Here is a 19,585-nt window from a genome sequence, read left to right as displayed (position 1 = left end):
AACATCTAAATTTAGCCTCACAATTCAGGCAGTTGAACTGCTATTTTTAATCAAATTTTAAAAACAGGACATTACCAGAAAATTTCTTCTAAAAATGCTTACTTAATTGAATTTAAATCTAGCCTACTCCAAAGTAAGACTACATGAACACTGTGTTTTCAGTAATTTATACTATTAGTATTCATATTTTTCCAAGGCAAAATATGAGAAAAAGCCAGATTTTAAAAGCAATTAAGAGGATACAAATGTTGTGCACTGCAAGAGCACAGTTCTCAAAAGACCAGAGTCCTGGCAACTATCATAATCCTTTTGAAATTGTGCATATTACGATTAAAGATCACTTTGTTCCTCTATTCCCACAACTAGTTGGTATGGTAAAAAGATCAGTCTCCTAGTTTTATATGCAACATCTTTAACATTTGCTCTCCTTTCTGTGCATGTGATTAAATGTAACATTTTGAAATCCCAAAGTTCTGAGAAAAACATAAATCCTTGTCCACAGCTGCTGTTTGACTCTGGAAACACATGCATTTTCTTTTCAAGCATCTACCATCAAAAAATCCCAAAGGACTTGAACTGGAGAACACCTGCATCTCTTCATTTAGTTCCAATAACAGAGCCTAAACTTCAAAATTACAAAAATAGATGCTATGTTCAGCTGCAGTTACATTCTGCCCCTAATTCCCGTGAACAAAAATGCTAAGAGCATGAAATCATTCAGGCAAGCTCTGTCATCGAGAGGATAAGATTTTTTGCACCAGAAGCCCAGTGGGAACTTGATAGAAAACTGGCAACAATTACAGATAAAGTACATAGTGAAATCCTCAGGGAGAAAAAAGGAAATGTAATAAGATAGATGGGTATAATTTTTACACATTTATGTCCAAACCACAAATGTGAATTGTCTTTAATTACTCCAATATACTAAGCATTTTTATTCGTTGATTGTGTTAAAACTTTCCAAAATACTTCAAATTAGTCTATAAATTCTCTAAGTTTTTTTTTTCTTTTAAATTTATTTACTTGTACAAGTGTTCACTTAATTTGAACTGAGGACTTAAAAATACTGTTCCAGCTTCAAAATCCAGACTTTGTAGTATCTCAAGTCCAAGTAGTCAAAATTTAAAAAAAAAAAAAAAATATGTCAATGGCAGGCCTTTTTAACTGCAAAAAGAAGAAGTTGGGGGCATATGTAGATTTATACGCATAAACCCAAATAAAAGTAAAAATCTCTCACCTCCTTTCAAGTAAGTTCTAACACATAAAAATCACCTGGTTTATGATAAGAAAAAAAGTTAATGCCCCCACCTTTAAGGGTAATTTTTTCATATTTGAAGATATGATTTCTTCAGTTATATTTTTTTCCTTCGCTGGGGTAAGGGGGTGAATGGAGTGATCTTACCGATATTATACAATACTGATAGAGGAGAAAAAAAGAATCCAAAAGTTTTTGGAAGCTTGAGCAACTTGTCACTTAAACAAGAAAAAACAACTTCTATAAGGTTGAATATTTCCTTTTCAGTCTTCAAGTCGCTTTGACAAACCAGAGTAGCCTCCCCACTCTTGCTCTGCTCCACTGGGTGTATAAATCTAACACATAGGAGCATGATATGAATACAGGTGATACAGTACTTTTGTTTACTCCCTTATTTCACTGCTGCATTACTGAATATTTAAACTGACCTCAAAGAAAACTTTATTAATTGTATTTTTTATTTAAGTTCCTCTTGATTTATACGTAATAAAGCTGTCCATACACTGGCTGCGCACACACTCCCAATTATTCAACATGGCAAACCAAATAGCGCGTAATCAGCTCACCTCATCTATTCAACAGCTGGTCATAATTAAATACTAACACCAGCATTCATTTTGAAATCTCCCTCCTCTCTCAAAGGCCAGGTGAAACAAACAAGGTCTGCAGCTTGCTCCAGGGTTAATAAAGCTGGGGTTATTTCAGAGAAGGAGTAAGAAGACCTCCCCAAGCCCTGGAGTAATGGAATAATCTCCTCTCTTGTATTTATTTTAGATGCTGCAGTTTAAAGACTGGGTAGCATATCCACTGATTTTTACAACTATGCACAGAGATACCTGGACAGTTTTTCATACCACAAAATATCCAAAATTAAAATCACCAGCAGTCAGACTTGTATTTAAGGATTAAACAAAATCACATTTTGTCCCTAAATACTTCCCTCAAATTTTAAATATATCCTCAGGGCCATGTACAGGCAAGTAGTAAAAGGAATTTGCACAATCATCCTGATCACCCTGGATCATACGACTCAAGCGATACAAGACAGTTGCTGACTCAACAAAGAAAGGAGGAGGAATAGTCCCCTACCTGTTCCCAAGGTAAATATGCCCTGATTTACTCAAGAAACCCACTGCCATTTGCACCACCTCCTCCTTAGCATTTTATATCCAAACAGGTGCTTTGATTTTTTACCAAGTTGTTTTCCATTCAACTTAATAAATGAATTAGTCCAAATTCCTGTTCCAGACAACATTTTTAGGAAAAATTTCACAAACAGGACAACTTCAGTACTGGACAATCACCTTCAGTAGTACAGCTCTAAACCCTTTTATTCCTGAGTAAGCAGTTTTTGCTGTGAAATTATCCAGTATAGCTTTTTTAACTCCCAGAAGTGACTGCAACTGACAGCAAAAGCATTTTTACGCTCTCAAAGCACCTCCTGTTTTCCCTACATGTAATTTTCACAGTCATAACAAAAAAGAATAGCGATTATCTCCTGGATTAAATTGCCCAGCTTCTTCGGCAAGTACTTGAAAACAAATGCTTTTGTTAACTCCCCGATCTTTTCCTTAGAACCTGAAATAATTGAAACACTCATGCTTCTTGGTTTAATTTATGTTTAAAAGAAAAATCATTTGCAGTATGCCATTCTTCCTGTTGACTGGGACCAAAGTTAAGCAAATCAGTCAGCTTTTCCCCCTCATCTGTCACCAGACACAGGTGCCACCTTACAGATCTAGAGGAGCAGAGCTGGAATCTGAGCATGCAGGTAACTGTCATTGAGTACACGAGATCAATACAACTTTCCTGAGGCACTGAGGGGGCGGGTGATGTGTCCAGTAAATTTTCAACTCTAAGATCTTCACATTCGTAATATATCTCCATTCATCTGCAAAACAGGTGCCACAGACACTAGTCTGTTACAAAATCAGTGTTCTGCCTCTAAGAGTCCCTGCATGTGAGTCTGCCCGCACTGCATTTGTCAGTGCCTTAATTCTCATTGGCACCTCCTGTCACAACCTATCAAGGACTCTCTACTACCTAATTAGACTATCCATAATACTGACGAGCTAAAATGTACCCTCTGACCTGTAACAAAAGTAGTCATTCTACAGTATAGGAAACTATCCACAGATCCTTTAAAATGTAGTTAATATTCTAAGACAAAAGTCAGAAAATTTAACTGAAAAAATCAAGAAATGCAACCATCAATAATAGCAATAAATATTGTTATTATAAACATTTAAAATATATTTAAGTGAGACAACAGGTGCAAGAAATTTTAACTTCTGTTTAAAAATGGAATGTTGAATCATGAACTGCTTTTTGGCAATGTTTTAGGGGCAGGAACTGAAGATAATTGTTACAAAAACACTGCTGTAATCATTTCCAACATGATGCTCTCCAAGAAACATACAAGTACAGTTACTGAAAAAATAACCTAACAACTGCTGGAGTGCACAGTGCTTACAAATATTTACTCTGCATAAGAATCAAGTGTTGCTTACATATGCTCATAAAAATTACAATGACGGCAATAAATTCACTGTTACTTTTCAGACTAATGACATTCAACAACCATTACAGATGAAAAAAATAGAGAAAAAAGCACACTGTTCAAGTTACGTCTGTGTTTCATAATACTAGGTTGGCTAATTCTTCTGCTTTCCTTAACCTTGATACTTTTGGGGTTGTTTCCCCCCTGCCCCCCCATTTGATTCCATGCTTAGCATGGCAGAATAAGCTGTGGAAAACAGGAAAGCATGATTTTTAACAAGCACCATGCTGACAGCAAAACATATTTCTATGTATATTTCACAAACTATATGAGAGTTATTTTAAACTAGACACATTTCAAAATGGTCAGTGTCGCTTAAAATGGACCAATGTTTTGTTTAAAGACCACTAGAAACCATAAGAATGTCAGGTAAAAATATTTATGCCCACAAAGTCAACAACAGCCTTAAATTTAGCCGAGCAACTCTCCAAAATTATTAACTTCTCATCTAAATCCACCACAACACCAAATTTGATGAGGTCAGATGTGTGCCCCCCTGTAGCACTTTAAAAATCTCTTTTTTATTGTTAACAAATTTTATGATAAATAAATTCTTAATAATAAATTATGCTGCAAATTTATGGGAACCATTTTGTGTTCAGTATGTCAACTTCTGTATAAGAAGCTCAAACCAAAACCAGGAAGAAAGAATAGAGCTCATATTTACAACATGGATCCTGCTCACCCCTCCCCCTCAACCTCCAAGTTTACAAAAGTTTCCACATAAATAGTTTAAAGGCAACCAAAGTCAGTGAAGCATTCCTTATTGAAGAAGACATACATCAAAATGCAGCTTTTAGTCGTTTTGTCTCACAGTGAGCTAAAGTTATAGTGTGTGCAGAATGTGTAAAAGATACTTTGACATTTGGCACATTTTATATCAAGCCCCTCTTTTGAAAATTACATTGGATCGGAAAAATGTAATGTGATACCAGCTTAACAAGAGTTTTGCACTTACCAGAATTATGGCAGTAGTCCATATACTGTGGAATTTGGATTGTAAAGGCTACCAAATCTGGAGCTAAAAGAGATTCTGGCTTTCTACTCTCATTGAGCCATTTACTGCTGTGTAAGTCTCTGGTATCAGAAGGGCCTTGAATTAAAGGAATCAGCTTCTCTTTTCCACCGTCACCTAAGATAAAGATTAGACTTGTTACAGCTTTTAGTATAACAAGATAAATTTTCAACACATAAACATTCACTAGTCCAAAGAGAACAGCTATTAACATCGTGAGTACAGAATTAAAAGAGGAAATCGAAAGAGCGGTATCATAAACTGCTGAACAACTTAATATTTATTCTGTAAATGTCTTGACATCCAGGAAGATTTCAAATAAAGTAATCAATTATCTTTAAAACAGTAATTTCCTTTCCAATCTTTTATTATAATATATTTAAATTGAGTTCATGGTAATGTTTAAATACACTAAATTTTTTATGCTCTTGACATTAGCTGCCTTTATACATGAAGGCATCACAGATGTTGATAAGTTCATGCATGCTCTTCAAGAAAAATTCTATTAAAGAAATAAACAGTTATCACAAAGCCCTCTAAAACTTCACAAGCAAAATATATACTTGTAGTCTTAACTGAAAATGAGACATTTAACAATCAACATGAAAATTATGCTAAGAATAAAGCAAGGTGCAACTATGCTGTGGTGTTCCCATTTCTTGAATGCTTTTAGATTAATATTTGTCTCAGCAGAAAAAAAAATATTTTATATTTAATGTAAAAATTGACTGTTCTGGGGCAAGGCTGGATCATCATGACATACTTAGTAATAACAAAAAAACCCCAAAACAGAATACAAAAACCCCTCTCTGATTCATAGGAACAATGAGTAAATTCTTGTTTCAGTAACTCTCCTTGTAAAAAGCAAGGCCAATTCTCCTATACAGGCAATAAAGTTTTACATGGTCCAGCTGCACATACCTGGGGCTTTGGCACAAATTTTTATTGATCCCATGGTCCCAGAGGCACATTTGACCAATGATGTGCTGCAGTACTTCAATTCAACATTCTGGATTGAGCCCTCAAGAGTTGGCAGGGGATTCTTAGATTTCACACCTAATAAAAGAAAACTGCAAATGTACTAGCCTGTTGAATTTAAATATTTTTATATTCCTTCACCAAGGCATTTAAACTTAATTATATTTTAATTATCTACCTTAGATGTTCTTAGAGCATTTTTGTTGTGATTCACAGTTTTTAAATGAAAGTGAGAGAATGCTGCATATGGGCTTTTTAATACAAACAGTTATGCATGAAATATATATATAGATACTGTGAGGAAAACACACAAGACCACTTAGAAACTGGAGGGATAAATATGTACAAATACACACATACACTTTTGTTTTCACTTTTTAAGTGCCATGTCAACTATTCTCCGCGTTTTTATTACGACCATTTCATTTCAGGATCTTAAAATGACTAAGTGTTTTCAGCTTTAAATTAGACAACAGCACTTTACTCAGTAGCAACGCAAAGCATTAAATCCATGCAGCTGAACAGCACAGAAGGCCAATGGCACACTTGCCGTTTTTCAGAGGAAACTGGAGTTCAAACCTTGCCTTAGGTCACAAGTGGAAATAAGTTTTGGTGGTCTTTCCTCAGCCCCCATTTGTAAGCACCAGAAAACTACTGCATCACTTGGAAGAAGTTGGTGCTATTGGCAGCCACTTCTGAAGAGCTGCTGAGAACCCCCGGCAGAAGCAGCAGGGGATTGACAAGCCAGGTCTGAGATATGTTGGCAGAGCTCAAGGGCAGGCCCCCAAAGCAGCCCCAGAGCATAGGTGGAGGAAGCCAGCCCTCCTATTCTCTACAGCTCTGCCTATCAGAAAAAAAACACATAAATTTACTTGCAAATTAGAAATAAATAGTTTCAACACCTGTAAGAAGTACGAGAGGAAAAACTAACAGAAGTTCCCTTTTTAATGTTTTTTTCCCCTCTTGCAGAAGTGACTTGGAATTTGTCAGTTAAAATTGGCAAGCACCTTGTTAATTATGCAAACATTAGTATAATTATGGAACCATTTCCTCACATATGTAACATAGAATTTGTTCCAAAGTCCATAATTATGCAAGGAAAGCATTAGGGAATATCAGGTAAAAAATTTAAGCATTTTGATACATATTTCAGGATAATTAAACACATTAAAGAAATTTAAAATACTATCTACAGAATGAATTAATTAGTTTTTTGCAAAATATCTCAAAGACTTGACCAAAAGAAAAACTTTTAACATATATTAACTAGGAAAAAATCCTAAAAAAATTACAGGAAATGGAAAGTTTAAGATTAAACTTGGTAATTGTGTTTAGCTCACTGTGACTACTTTAGCTCCTAAACATTGAGGAGTATTTGGTAGTGCACATAAAATCATTTAGCAAGCAGTCTTCTTGACATATATTCAAGCTTTTTTTCTAGTAAGACATTAATATAAATTTTGAATAAAACGTACTTTCCAAGATATGAAGAAAGAAGCAGCATATGAAGGGACACACAGCACTTAGTAAAGAACAGTGCTGTCTGCATTGTGTAGGTTCCACGTTCTATGCATACTTTTTTAGTAAAATTTAACCTGTCTTCTGTCTTCAAGGTATGTGCAGCCTTTTCCTAACCTGTGATTCAGGAAGTCTTCAGGCTGAAAGAATGCTCACTGAAACCCATTTGTATGCCTTCCTTTACAACACCCCAGTGGTTCTCAGTCTGAAAGATCTGTTTTAGTCTTGTGAATAGACCCTCGCTCCCATCCTTGCCCAGGGTAAACCTCTCTTAAAGCTGAAAATCCCCTCTGATCTAAGGGATGGTATCCGACACAACACATGAATTTGTCAAAAGCAGATAGGGTATCAGTAGGCATTTCTGCCTCCTCATACTTCCCATAAACTTGAGCAAATAGAGGTCATGTCGAAAAAAATTTAAAAAGAAAAAAGAAAAATAAGAAAGAAGACAAATAAAAGAGGAAAAAAGGAAAAGGAGACAAAAATGTTTTCTCCATTTTCTGCCTGTTCCAAAACAAGTTTATAAAATACTGTTAGTAACAGCCAACATTACAACAAACCAAATCAAATTGAGTTCATATTTTGACTCCCATCTTTTAAGTCCTCTCAAAACTGGTAGCTTCTTGCTGTTTCCATCTTTCAGCAACTCTTTTTTGCCTGAAAATACAAGGTGTGATGTCTGATACATTTCACTTCACTATGGAAGACTAAATACTTTTAAAACTAAATAATTCCCATAATGGAGTCGACTTTTCGATGCACTACCCTGGACAACTTCTCTGCATTGAGACTAAAATATTCCATGTTAGGTACATCCATTACTTATATTCTGTTTTAGTATCCTATTTGAAAACGAGGAATGAAATTCAACATGATTGTGTTCCCTATTTCTGTTTTTCTGTTCACTTCTCTTCTCTCACCAAGTAACTTCTGGACTCACTGAGTTTCAGCAAGATATGACAACATTATCAAAGACATTTATTTTCTACAATATTTATGAAAACGTCCTGTTAACTGACCAGTCATCACATTCATGACTGCCAGCAAAGCAGAGCTCAAAAAAGGCAGTGCCCTGGTTTTCACCCAGTCAGCAGTTAGGAATCATGATGGGAAGCTGGGAAAGCACATGAAGAAGTAACTGCAATAAGCTATGTTTTTCTGGAACACCTGTTTCAGGGATAGGATGAACACTCTCCTCTGCTGTTTTCAACTGCTTGAAAAGAAAATAGAAAAGCATTAGAGAAGCATAGTATAATCACACCCCTCCTTTTCTACTATGATGTTTTGATGTCAAATGGCAACTAGCTTTCAGCTTTAACACCTGATAATCACCACACACTACAGTAATCAAGAAGAAGTTGCAAGAAAATATGAATTCTGCTCAGGCTTCACAGCTCTGGACTGAGGGATACTCAGAAAATACATTTATTAATTACTGAAATCCTATACAGTGCCTACAGTGAGGAGTTTAAGATATGTTCACTGTTGAGACTTTGATTTTATGGTGATATCATTATGATGAAAGAAAGAATTAAGGAGAATATTTGGGAATAACTATAGTTACAGGGTAGGAAACTACAAATAGTCAGAGATGTAGGGAGGAAACAAGGCTTCTTTCTTCTCTCTAGAGCAGCTTGCCAATTTGAAAAATTTATAAGGGATGGTTCATAATTTCCAAAAATTTTCAGAGACTGAAGAAAATGTGCACCTATAGTAAACCTACTAATTATAAATGCTTCACCAAGAGTCTCTAAACTTTCTGTGCTTTGAAGAACCTAACTTGTACATTGGCAAGGGAAATCACCTTAGGTTCAGGTAATTTTTGTCTTTGTGATGAAAATCTAGTTAGGTCATAACTAAAATATTCCTTAAACACTTATTTTATTTAAGTGAGCAAAGACTAGGGCTTCCTTCCCTCCCCTCAATGTTTATTAACTTTTTAGAAGTAGTGCCATCTCAAGGGATTGACTGAGCAGGAAGATCATCAAACTCCTAGATAAGAAATGCTTTATGCCTTCAAGTACAAACTCAAACATACCACAACATTTTAATTCAGACATTGAGCATGAATTTGAAGAGAAATTAGGAAAACCAAATCTATCACTGCCAACAGCAACATTATGCAAATTCAACGTCCTGCAAATGAAGCATGAGAAACGCTTTTTCCCAAGGTGCAAAACAAGAGAGTAGAATTTGTACTGTATTCACTCCTCTGGAAACACACTTTCAGAAGCACCATTGTGATTTACTTGACTTGGTTGCTTGGTGGAGTCAAAATTGGAGAACAGGGCAGCCATGTTTATTTTTTAGTACAATTCCCATTTTCTCCAATTAATTTAGTATTTTCATCAGGAACAGTGTAATTAAAGACTTGATGGAGAGTGAGAGAGTGAGATATACATGTGCTTGTGTCTATCAAATATAACTCACTGCCATAAAACACATCACCAAATATCTAGAAAACTGTTCTTTCCATACTGCAGAAGCCAAAAATAGGCAGAAAGGTTTTCTAACTTCAAATCTACACAACCTTTAAAATTTAAACCTTGTGCACAATAACCCTAAAGAGCCATTCTGTTCCAGAAACATGAACAGACAAGGAAGGCTCTCCCACACCTTCAATCAAATGTTCACATCCTACTCCCAGCTTTTCTGAGTATGGTCAGGTTTGGTCTGTCCCATGTATGTAACCCAGCCACACAGCTCGCCCCAAGTTCCTGCATTTCATGTCATTCTATGTGCAAGCAGAGCAGAATCAAATACCTAAAGATAGGTCACAACTGTGTCTTTACAGATCAGCCCAGGATTTCTCTTAACAAACCTACTAATACCGAACAATCCTTTAATTTAGGACCCATTTAAAAACATTACCCAATTAGTGATTTTACCAATGACCTACACATCTTTTACCAATCTGCTCATGATAGGGTGAATTTGCAATGATTACCAGCAAACAAAGAGATAAAATCAAAACTGATCAATAACAAAGACAAGAAACCAACAAAAGAGGTATGTTACTGATTCTGAGGACAACAGTCAGGAGTGTGTGCTGCCAAATCCCCAAAATACATTAAATAACTCTTCAGAAAAATCATAAAAGAGAGAACTTCAAAATATGAAATAGGAAATGAGTAAGGCATGACTAAAACCTCTAGAAGCAACTCCACATGAATTGTCCCCATATTTAGGTTATGGCCTCAGAAGCGAAAATTTCAATATTTAAAGCATTAAGTACCAATAAACTATGGCTTGGCAACATTATATAGTAAAAGACGATCACACACTTGTCAAAATGATTGCAAACCCAGTAAAAAGATCAACCCATGAATAAAAGTACGGAGCTATCAACCAAATGAAATAACATTTAGGCCTAAGTCTCACTGGAATCAAGACAAAAAAATGTCAAATTATTTTCACAGAAACACATTTAGGTTTTACATGACTAACACAGAAAAGCTAGTAAACAAATTGAAGCATTAGAAAAACCTCATTTCTCTCCTGATATCCATTTGTGTTCAGTCTCTGCTTAAGCAATATGTCAGTGAGAACTTCTGAAAGTCAGTATTGAACTTGGTTAGAGAGATGGTACCTCTGAGGAACTTGAAACTAAAACCAAACTTAATTCTTTCCTCCTTACAATAAGAATGTAACAGAAGCCAGAAAGACCAGCTCTAACTGGCACCAGACCTACTTTTCTCATTCAAAGTGGTAGGGGAGCATAAGTTTTCATATTTTTCAATGCAGTAAAAGCAAAGCAGCAGCACAGGAACTTATCTCTTTCGATCATTCTGCTTCCTCACACACATCACCTGAAAAAACTGGGAGTTGGTATTTGGGGTTCCCCCCCCCGCTTTTTTTTTTTTTTTTAATTGGAAAACAGAGAAAAAGACATTGTGTTAAAATGTAGGATCCAGGTTATAAGTACTTTCTCTATTTTTTTCATTGTAGAATTAAATCTTTGTGATGAACTTTCTTAAGCATCTTCACTGTGCTCACAACTGCACATTTTTAATCTATCCCCGTAGTCTATACACCATATTTTGCAACCCTGACACAGACACTCACAGGCTAGTGTTTTCTTTCTTCTTCAAAACAGTAATTCAGGCAGCTTATCTGAAGGAACTTCAAGGGACAGTTGTTCAAGGTTTTTTTCCTAACTCACCTTTATTTAGCATCAGAATTCCCATTCTCATCATCACAGTTCCTTATTTTCTAGAAACTGTGTCAACCTGGTTTTAGTCTACATACCTCTATTTTAAGAAATTATTGTTTCATCCTCACCCACTCCCAAGACTTAACATGGCAATAACAAAAGGATTATGGTAGACTTGTCTTGCCTCTAATGCATGGTGAACTGGACAGATTTTCTACTGTCTCAAGCTTCTTGTGCCTCAGTTCCACTCATAAAAGAAATCTGTCCTAAAAAATTGCTCTGCTTTCATTTTCGCTTCCACCATGTTACTAAACGAGAAAGAAAATGCATGAAAGGGTTGAATTCAGTGACAGTGTGAAATACTCTAAAAAAGGTCAAGCTGTTGGGCAACAGTGATAAAATACTTCTCAATGTATCTACCATTCTCTTAATCAGAACACAAGCTGCAAACCCCACATGTATGAACACATACAGCTAAAATGAACCTCTTCAAGCAGTTTCAGTATTTTCACAGGCAGATTTCAGGGTCAAGCACACAGCCAGTCATACACTGGTCTTCACCTTGGAGATCAGTATCAAAATCTCTTTAACCAACCACTGCAGCCCTTAAACTGTCTGTAAACTAACTAAGGCTTCTCCATTGCCTAAACACTAAACCAGATGTAGGACTGCCATTATTAAAAGAGATTTACATATTGTAAAGTATTTCCCAGCTTGCCAAATAACAGCATTTCACCTATGGGGAGAGTCACTTAAAACAGGCAAAACCCTGTTGTTACATTCCTATTTCAAGACTCCCTACACAACGGCCTTCCAACAGTTCCCCATCTGCCTCAGTCCAAAAGCCTCTTGATTTTTCTAAAGCCCTGCTTCAAGTGGAGAGGTAAATAAGAAACCTGTGATTTAAAAACTGAAAACCAATATTGAAGAAAGCATAGAACATTTGGAATAATATATTTAAGGCATTTTAGGTAAGAAGCACCTTTGAATAATTCTTTAGTGATAATCTGTTTTAAGCAATTATGCAGATGGGTAAAAAAATGCTTTAATTTTGAATGCTCACAGAAGAGCTAAACAGCTACCACTGAAAATACAGCAGAGCTGGGACATGTTTCAGAACTCCCCTTAACCACTGTACTAAGGCTGGCCAGCAAACATTCATGAACTTACTACCACAAGCTATCAAAAGGACAAGGGCCATCCATTTTCAGTGCAGGGTACAGAAACAAAATCCATGCACAGAACTCCTGAATCACAGAATCACTTAGGTTGGAAAAGACCTTTAACACCAAGTCCAACTGCAAACCTAACACTGCCAAATTCACCAAAAGATGTGATGGGATGAGCAAACACCCTTCTCCAGGTGTTTTTTACAGCACAGCTGGAGGTGATGTCAGTGAAGATAACATCTTCACAAATTAAATTATTAACTAGGATTTTACCATTCTTACCCTCCAGTAATACAGATATTTCCTCAGAGACCTACCAGAACTCCCAGTGTGCTGTTTCCACCTGTAATGGTACTAACACTGACTGGAGCACAACTGGCTAGCAACTTGCAAGAGTTGCACACTGACTGCTAAGTTTCATGTGTGATTATTAACAAGTAATATTTATTTCAACTACTATTATGCACTATTTGATAAGTGTTTTCAGGACAGAAAACACAGGGATTGTGGTGATGGAAGCTGTGAACTTCACTAGTAGCAATCATTCTGTGAAAGAAATCTGCTGCAAAAAACTGCACTACAGTTGGCATAGGCACAAGAGCTGGTGCCTGAGGTGCTGTGAGAGCAGGGGAATCAGGTGGGAACAGCTCTGCCTCAGCAACTTGAGGGAAAAACTGCAGCAGCTCAAACAACAGGCAGTAGACCTGTGAGCCAAGGTCAGGCTATGAAGTGGCAAGAAGCTGGCCCTTGGCATCCCCCAATTCAGAGGAGGCCAAGCCTGGGCAACATGGACAATCACCAACCCCTCTGTCATGAGCAACCTCATCTCATCCCCCTCTGCCAGACTTCTCCCAGCCCCGATTGGACTATGGTTCCTTTTGATCCAAACAGCCAACATTTAGAAAAGGAATACTCCCATCTTTAAACATATCTAATATTGCAAATAGCTCTAAAATCTTGGTGTGGAAAGTGTAGTTTTGGGCAACGTATTACCCTCATTATTGCTAACATTCAGGCTATTTGGGCATCAATAATTAAATGCATACCTAATTGAAGCTATTATTTTAGATTTGGCAATATGACACTGGTGAGGACACAGGATTAGAATGGCTTTAGTGCCACAGTCCCTGCTGTTAAAAACAGGGGTTCAAAAAAAGAAAAGTATCATTTTTTATTTTCTGCATAATTCAAAAGCTGCATTTCAGATACTGCTGTATCATTTGAGAAAAACGGAAGAAGCCTAAGTTAATGTGTCAAAATAACCTGTCTTCCAAAAAATGCAAAAAAACCCTATCAGAGTCTGGATTTCTAACTCTCAAAAAGCACGTCCTATCAATCCTCATACCTATGCATTGTCAGTAGACAAATGCTAAAAATTACTTGGATGTCAGTGGTTCCAGGATACAGATAAATAAGGACTTCAGAAAATGTCACTATTAAGTATTTGCAGTAAGACTCTGAAAAAGACAGACAGTGGGATAGAGGAAGGAGCTCACAGATTCCACTGCTTGCAAAACAGTCTTTGTTTGGAAGCATGTACTCACAACTGGTTGCTTCCATCTCAGTTGTACAAGCCTTCTAACCCTTTCAAATATAATAGTTTTGCTCTATCCGAGGATAATACTAGCTCATGCAAAATGTCAACATGTAAAGTATACTAAAAGACTTTTTCTCATTAATATATGCTAATCCGATCATGAAAAACCTGAACTGTGTTTTCCATCAAGTCAAGTTCGAGTTCAATCGACTTATCTTCAAACACACTAAGCATAAGTTTCAATATATCTTAGGCTCCGGAATACAGCTTTCGTTTTACAAGTCTTCTTTTATTAAAAGGAAGGTAGCAACTAAAGAAAAACTTTCTAAGAAAGCAAATTGTAGGATGAAAGAACAAATTCTTAGATGAACCCTAGCTCATCCCAGATCTTATCACTTTCTGTTGCAGCTGTGGAGCTCTTTTCCCTAAGATGCATCTACTCAAACAACCTATTTAGCAACTATAAAACTAATAAAGGTTTCATATAAGTTTGTATTGCCCTTTAAAAGCCTCATTCACCAGAACAAATGCAATCTTTACAGTGCTATGTAAAATACCTACTATGCAAAAGACAAGAAGTGCCAGATGTTACCTGGTTGTGAGCTTCCCTGTAACATACATGACACCCAGTCACCTGTTTGCTGTCAAACAGAATATCCAGTGGCTGAAATCTATCCCAAGCTCAGCTGGAGATTACTGAATACAGGACAGCACATTTATGGACCAGTAAAAAGGTTAACAAGTTGAGGATTCTAGAGGATGGACATAGTAATCATTTAAGTACAGAAACTGCAAAGGTTCACAGAAATTCAAAAGAAAGGCAGATGTATTCAGTTAAAGTATTATAAAAAAATGATAATGAACATCTAAGGTGCAATCATTAACAGTTAATTCCCTGAGATGCTAGGGATGGTGAGAGAAGTAAAAGAGAACATTACCATCTTTCAGTTGGGCAGTGAAGAAAACCAGCACTCGCATGGTTAAAAGATGGACAACAGAGGTTGCTGCTACAACCACTGACTGTAAAGGAGTAGGCAATGGCAGGAAGGCAGTAATTTAGAAAGAGTGGATAAAATATGGCAGACATTAGATGGAAAGATTAAAATACAGTATATCAGTATTATCTTGAACAATCTCCCCATGATTCTCCTTCTCAGAGAATATATGCTGCTTTAAAAAACAGAAAGATCTCAGATTACCCCTTTACATGTTGTTTTCCATGCACATGGATGACAAGATTTCACTGTCTTTAAAGATGAGTTTTATTTCTAACTGAAGTATCACTTTTACTCAGAGTTTTCCATATCAAACTGCATTTCTTTATATCACTATGCTCCTCCCAGCAATTTAAATATAGATTGTTTATAGAAGTTAAAAACGCAATGCTCTGATATTAACAAACATGTTTATATTTTCTTTTAAACTGCCTACACAACTACTGAGGCCTTAAAGAAAAACAGTACATTTACTGTCTGGAATGGCAGTTTCTTACACCAGGAGGATACTAACCTTTAATACTTGAAATCATTAAAGAAATGTTTGTAGAAATATTTTTAGCCTCTTTATCTGGTCAAAGTACTGGAAGTTAAGTCGTGTCTGTACAAACCAATCATTTCACCAGCAGTTTTATATTTCTTTAAAGCCTCATATAAAAAGCACCTGCTTAAAGTGAGTAATGGAGTTTTATATTCATTGCACTTAGGAACAGCGTATGTAACCTATTCCGTTTTCCTCCCTTGTGGAATATATTTCAGCTTATATTGCACAGCACATTACCGATGTGTATAAAGACTCTCTGATCAGCAATTTGGACTGCAGACAGCAACCTGCATGAGTACACTTTTTTCCCCCCCTCCTTAAATACAGTATCCACTTGATTCACCAACACAAATTAAAACCATCCTTTAAAGACAATGATCTCACCTTCACAGTGAATACATAAAGCCCATGTATGGAACATCATAACAATGTCAGGCTACAGTCTGCAGCATACACCCTGCACAACCAACAAGCAATACACATGCTGTCAGCATTATAAAGAAAGAAGCCAGCATATAATCTCTGGTAGCCAAAGAAGAGAAAATCTCCATTAGTGTGGTTACTTTTTGAAACATTAAAAACCTTACTATTAAGATTAAAAAAAAAAAAAGAAAATACAAATGCACAGAGTCCTGTAACACAGCATATATTAAGGACATAATTTGATCTCAGAATTTGCATTCTGTTAAAAAAAAAGCATGAAAAAGGGTACTTCCTTACTATAGCTTGTTAAAGCACATGCTTGTGACATTGTAGCTGAGAAATTTAAGGAGTTCAACTCAGCCTCAGCAGAAGGCTTCCCTGCAGAATTTAGTACTGCATTTTAATAATAGTAAGAACTTGAATAGTCTAGGAACAGTTGTCTTCAGTTACAACAACATTCATATTGGACCCAAGTATGTAATATAGGCATGATAGTAACAAAAAGAACATACTTCAATTTTTTTTCATTAACAAGGCAACAGTGGATTTTGAAGGAAAACTTATATAATTTCTGTAAACACTTTTGTACAATTAACCAGAATCATACAATTGTATTCATGAATCCATTGTAACATGGATTTGTGTGTTCTGTGTGTATATTGCACACAGAGAATAGATCGATTTCCATGTATTTCGAAGTATCCTTAGCAGACTGATTTACTCCCTATGCACAGAATCCTATCTTTAAAAAAACAGATGCCACCTCAAAGTAGACAGTTACTTTTTGCATCTTCTTCCATCCACATAACTCCATGTTGGTAAGTTTTAAATAACATGGAAAATAAATTTGCCAGAAAAACTTAAACTAGGCATAGAATTACCCATCAATATTATTGCACGTATGTACTCACTGAATACTCACTGAACTAAACAGGAAGAAGGGCTATATTACATTAGCTTGATTAGTACCTCATGGAAGGCTGCAGAAGTTTTGAGGTCAAGGCAAGTTTACAGAGCTCATGAGCAGTGGAAGGAATAGATATTCCGTAGTCACACATCTGAGCTAATATCTGTGATTGGGTAAGTAGATGTTCTCTAACTTTAATTAGGTTAGCACTACAGTAAGATTGTTTGTTATCAATTTTAACTGTGATATACTTAGTACTGTGATTTACTTCGTACAGTAAATCTTGATAAATTTACCCATTATTAAAACAGCTGAGCATGAGAGGACTTCAAAGTTAAAATTAAATCCTGGTAAATCTTCACAGTATCTTAGAATGATATCCAAGGGAAATGTTGAAAAGGGGAAAAAAGTTAACTTTTTAATACATGGGAACAATACTACAAACTTACTCTTTCTACACTGTTGTTTCTTTTGCAATCAGACATCCTTAGCGTAATTTCAAGTTTGTATCAAATGTCCTTCTAAGTATTATAGCTCAGCTTAGTTTATAAAAAGGAGGGCTATATGAATACCAGTTGTATGCTTTTCAACAGAAAGATGTAAACTTATTTAGTGATCTGTTTTTCTCTTTCATCTTATCTCTAGTTTCTGTGTAGATTTATAATGCTCATTGTTTCCAATTTTAACAAATCACCTAATGGCAGAAAGGAAAATATGTTAACCCTGGAATTATTTGCAGTTGTAGAAATCCCTTTTGTCTGGCTCATGCAAGGCCTGCAATCTGTTTTAAACACAGATTGTCTGTCTTTTGTCTGACAGCCACCAAGCTGCACAAATTACTTTCTGCCTGTTCACCTGTTTGCAGCTGTGTCTGTAAGCTAAGGATTCTGTAGTTTGACTTGAGCAACCACTCCAGGATTGATGACATGTGCTGCTGATAAACTGAGCAATTTGAAGAAATTACTGGCTAAACTTATTGAAAGACATCTGTGCATGAGCTGAGAACTAGAAGCCTTCAATTGTGTGTTTGCAACCTGCAGTGGCGGCAATCTGTTTGAAGTGATATCCTTCTATAAGAGAGCTGGCCCTGCCACAAAATAACTGAACCATCTTTGCAACATATTTCTTCAACCACCAATGGAATTCTGCTCCTTTGGTCTTACAAATACTTCCTAAATAGAGGCTACAACACCAATTAAGACTTTCTATACTAACCTAGCATAAGCAACTTTTTTTGAAGTGTTTCCATTTCTCACTTAGATTTCGCATTCTCTGCTGCTTCCCAGCCCTCTCTGCTCTGAAGACAAGTTCTCAGCAGTTAATATTAATATGAGCATCTCACAGGCATGTTTATTAGGTTAGCCAAGACAACATGCCTTTGCAGAATTATGGGGGTACAGCTCAACTTCTTCCACTTGCAGTACCTCAATACCTCTTTGGCTAACTAATACTAACGTCTGAGATTTCTGCTCCAAAATTCGGTAATCCAAAAACTGCATTTCTGAGCCATGTGAACGTGGATAATGTTTGAGTTTCCGGGGGATACTTGCAGATGTTCATTTTAAGTACAAGAAGCCTAAGATCTCTCAGGGTGAGCATGTGCATGCATATGTGTGTACGTATGAAATTCTTTTCATTTAAAAAAAGCTCCACCAGCCTGGTGAGCTGTGTGTGATAGCTAGGCATTTTTAAGCTGTGCATTACATTTAGCAAAATAAATTTCTAAGTCCTTTGGGACACATTCTATAGTGATATACTCCATCGTTGCTCCCACTTCCTTTGTTCTTACACATTTAGCATAAAGGTGTTTCAAGGATACCTTGTGACAGAGTAAGCCACAGCAGAATTCTACACATTTTCAAATGTTTTAGTAGCTCAGAATAAACAACAAATCAGGAACACTACTAAAATTGCTTCATACAGTAATGGGAAAAGAAGTCAATCAAAGGGAAACTATGTTAAGCCTAAAAAGGTAACTAAGTGCTTAGAGAACTTCCACAGCATGTAGTCAGAAGCACAGAAATTGTCCACTTTCACATCTGCACATTAACCCTCTCTCCCTGAAGCCTTCATTTTAGGCATTTAAAAAGGATTAAGTATGCAGCACTTAAGTACCCAAAACAAACTGGTCATTGCACCTTGTTTTCTTTGCAACTACTTCATACCAAAAGTCAAGATACTGACTAAAACGATCAAACTATCATGACTTATAACTGTGCTATTTGTGAGATTTAGCAAATGAAATGAGTGCTTTCATTTTAATTTCTTTAGTATTTGGAAGCAAATATTACCTTAAAAGTGTCGTTACAAAAAAGGTCTACTAACGATGACAAGAATTTTCAAAACCCGTATTATATTTGATGAAAAATTATTACTGCGCTCAAACACATTTGAAAAAAAAAAAAAGCAAAGCTTTCAAGTCAAGTAGTTATTATAAATTGGGCTGTCCCATTTCAGAACCCATAAACTGGATTCACCACAGAGCTGAAGTGACTCTCTGAAAAAAAAGAATATATAGCATAGTGTATATG

At 36.2% G+C, this 19,585-nt stretch overlaps 1 protein-coding gene across 1 annotated transcript in view; it reads right to left on the bottom strand.

Moving 5' to 3' along the window:
- Positions 1–19,585, bottom strand: part of LOC114069292 (vacuolar protein sorting-associated protein 13B-like) — a gene marked incomplete at its 3' end in the record, with an annotated part of 183,460 nt that overhangs the window by 51,547 nt on the left and 112,328 nt on the right. Inside the window, exons 18-19 of the mRNA XM_027905981.1 lie at positions 5,752–5,886; positions 4,774–4,947 (exon numbers count right to left, since the gene is read on the bottom strand). Of these exons, the coding sequence (XP_027761782.1) occupies positions 4,774–4,947; positions 5,752–5,886 (309 nt within the window). The remainder of the gene's footprint in view (positions 1–4,773; positions 4,948–5,751; positions 5,887–19,585) is intronic.

This window comes from Empidonax traillii, unplaced genomic scaffold, assembly GCF_003031625.1.
Source record: "Empidonax traillii isolate 1590-97213 ecotype Southwest subspecies unplaced genomic scaffold, ASM303162v1 scaffold1229:size276339, whole genome shotgun sequence".
Classification (NCBI taxonomy): Eukaryota; Metazoa; Chordata; class Aves; order Passeriformes; family Tyrannidae; genus Empidonax; species Empidonax traillii.
Note: the sequence above shows the minus strand (reverse complement) of the source record. Positions and strands in the feature narration are given on the sequence as shown.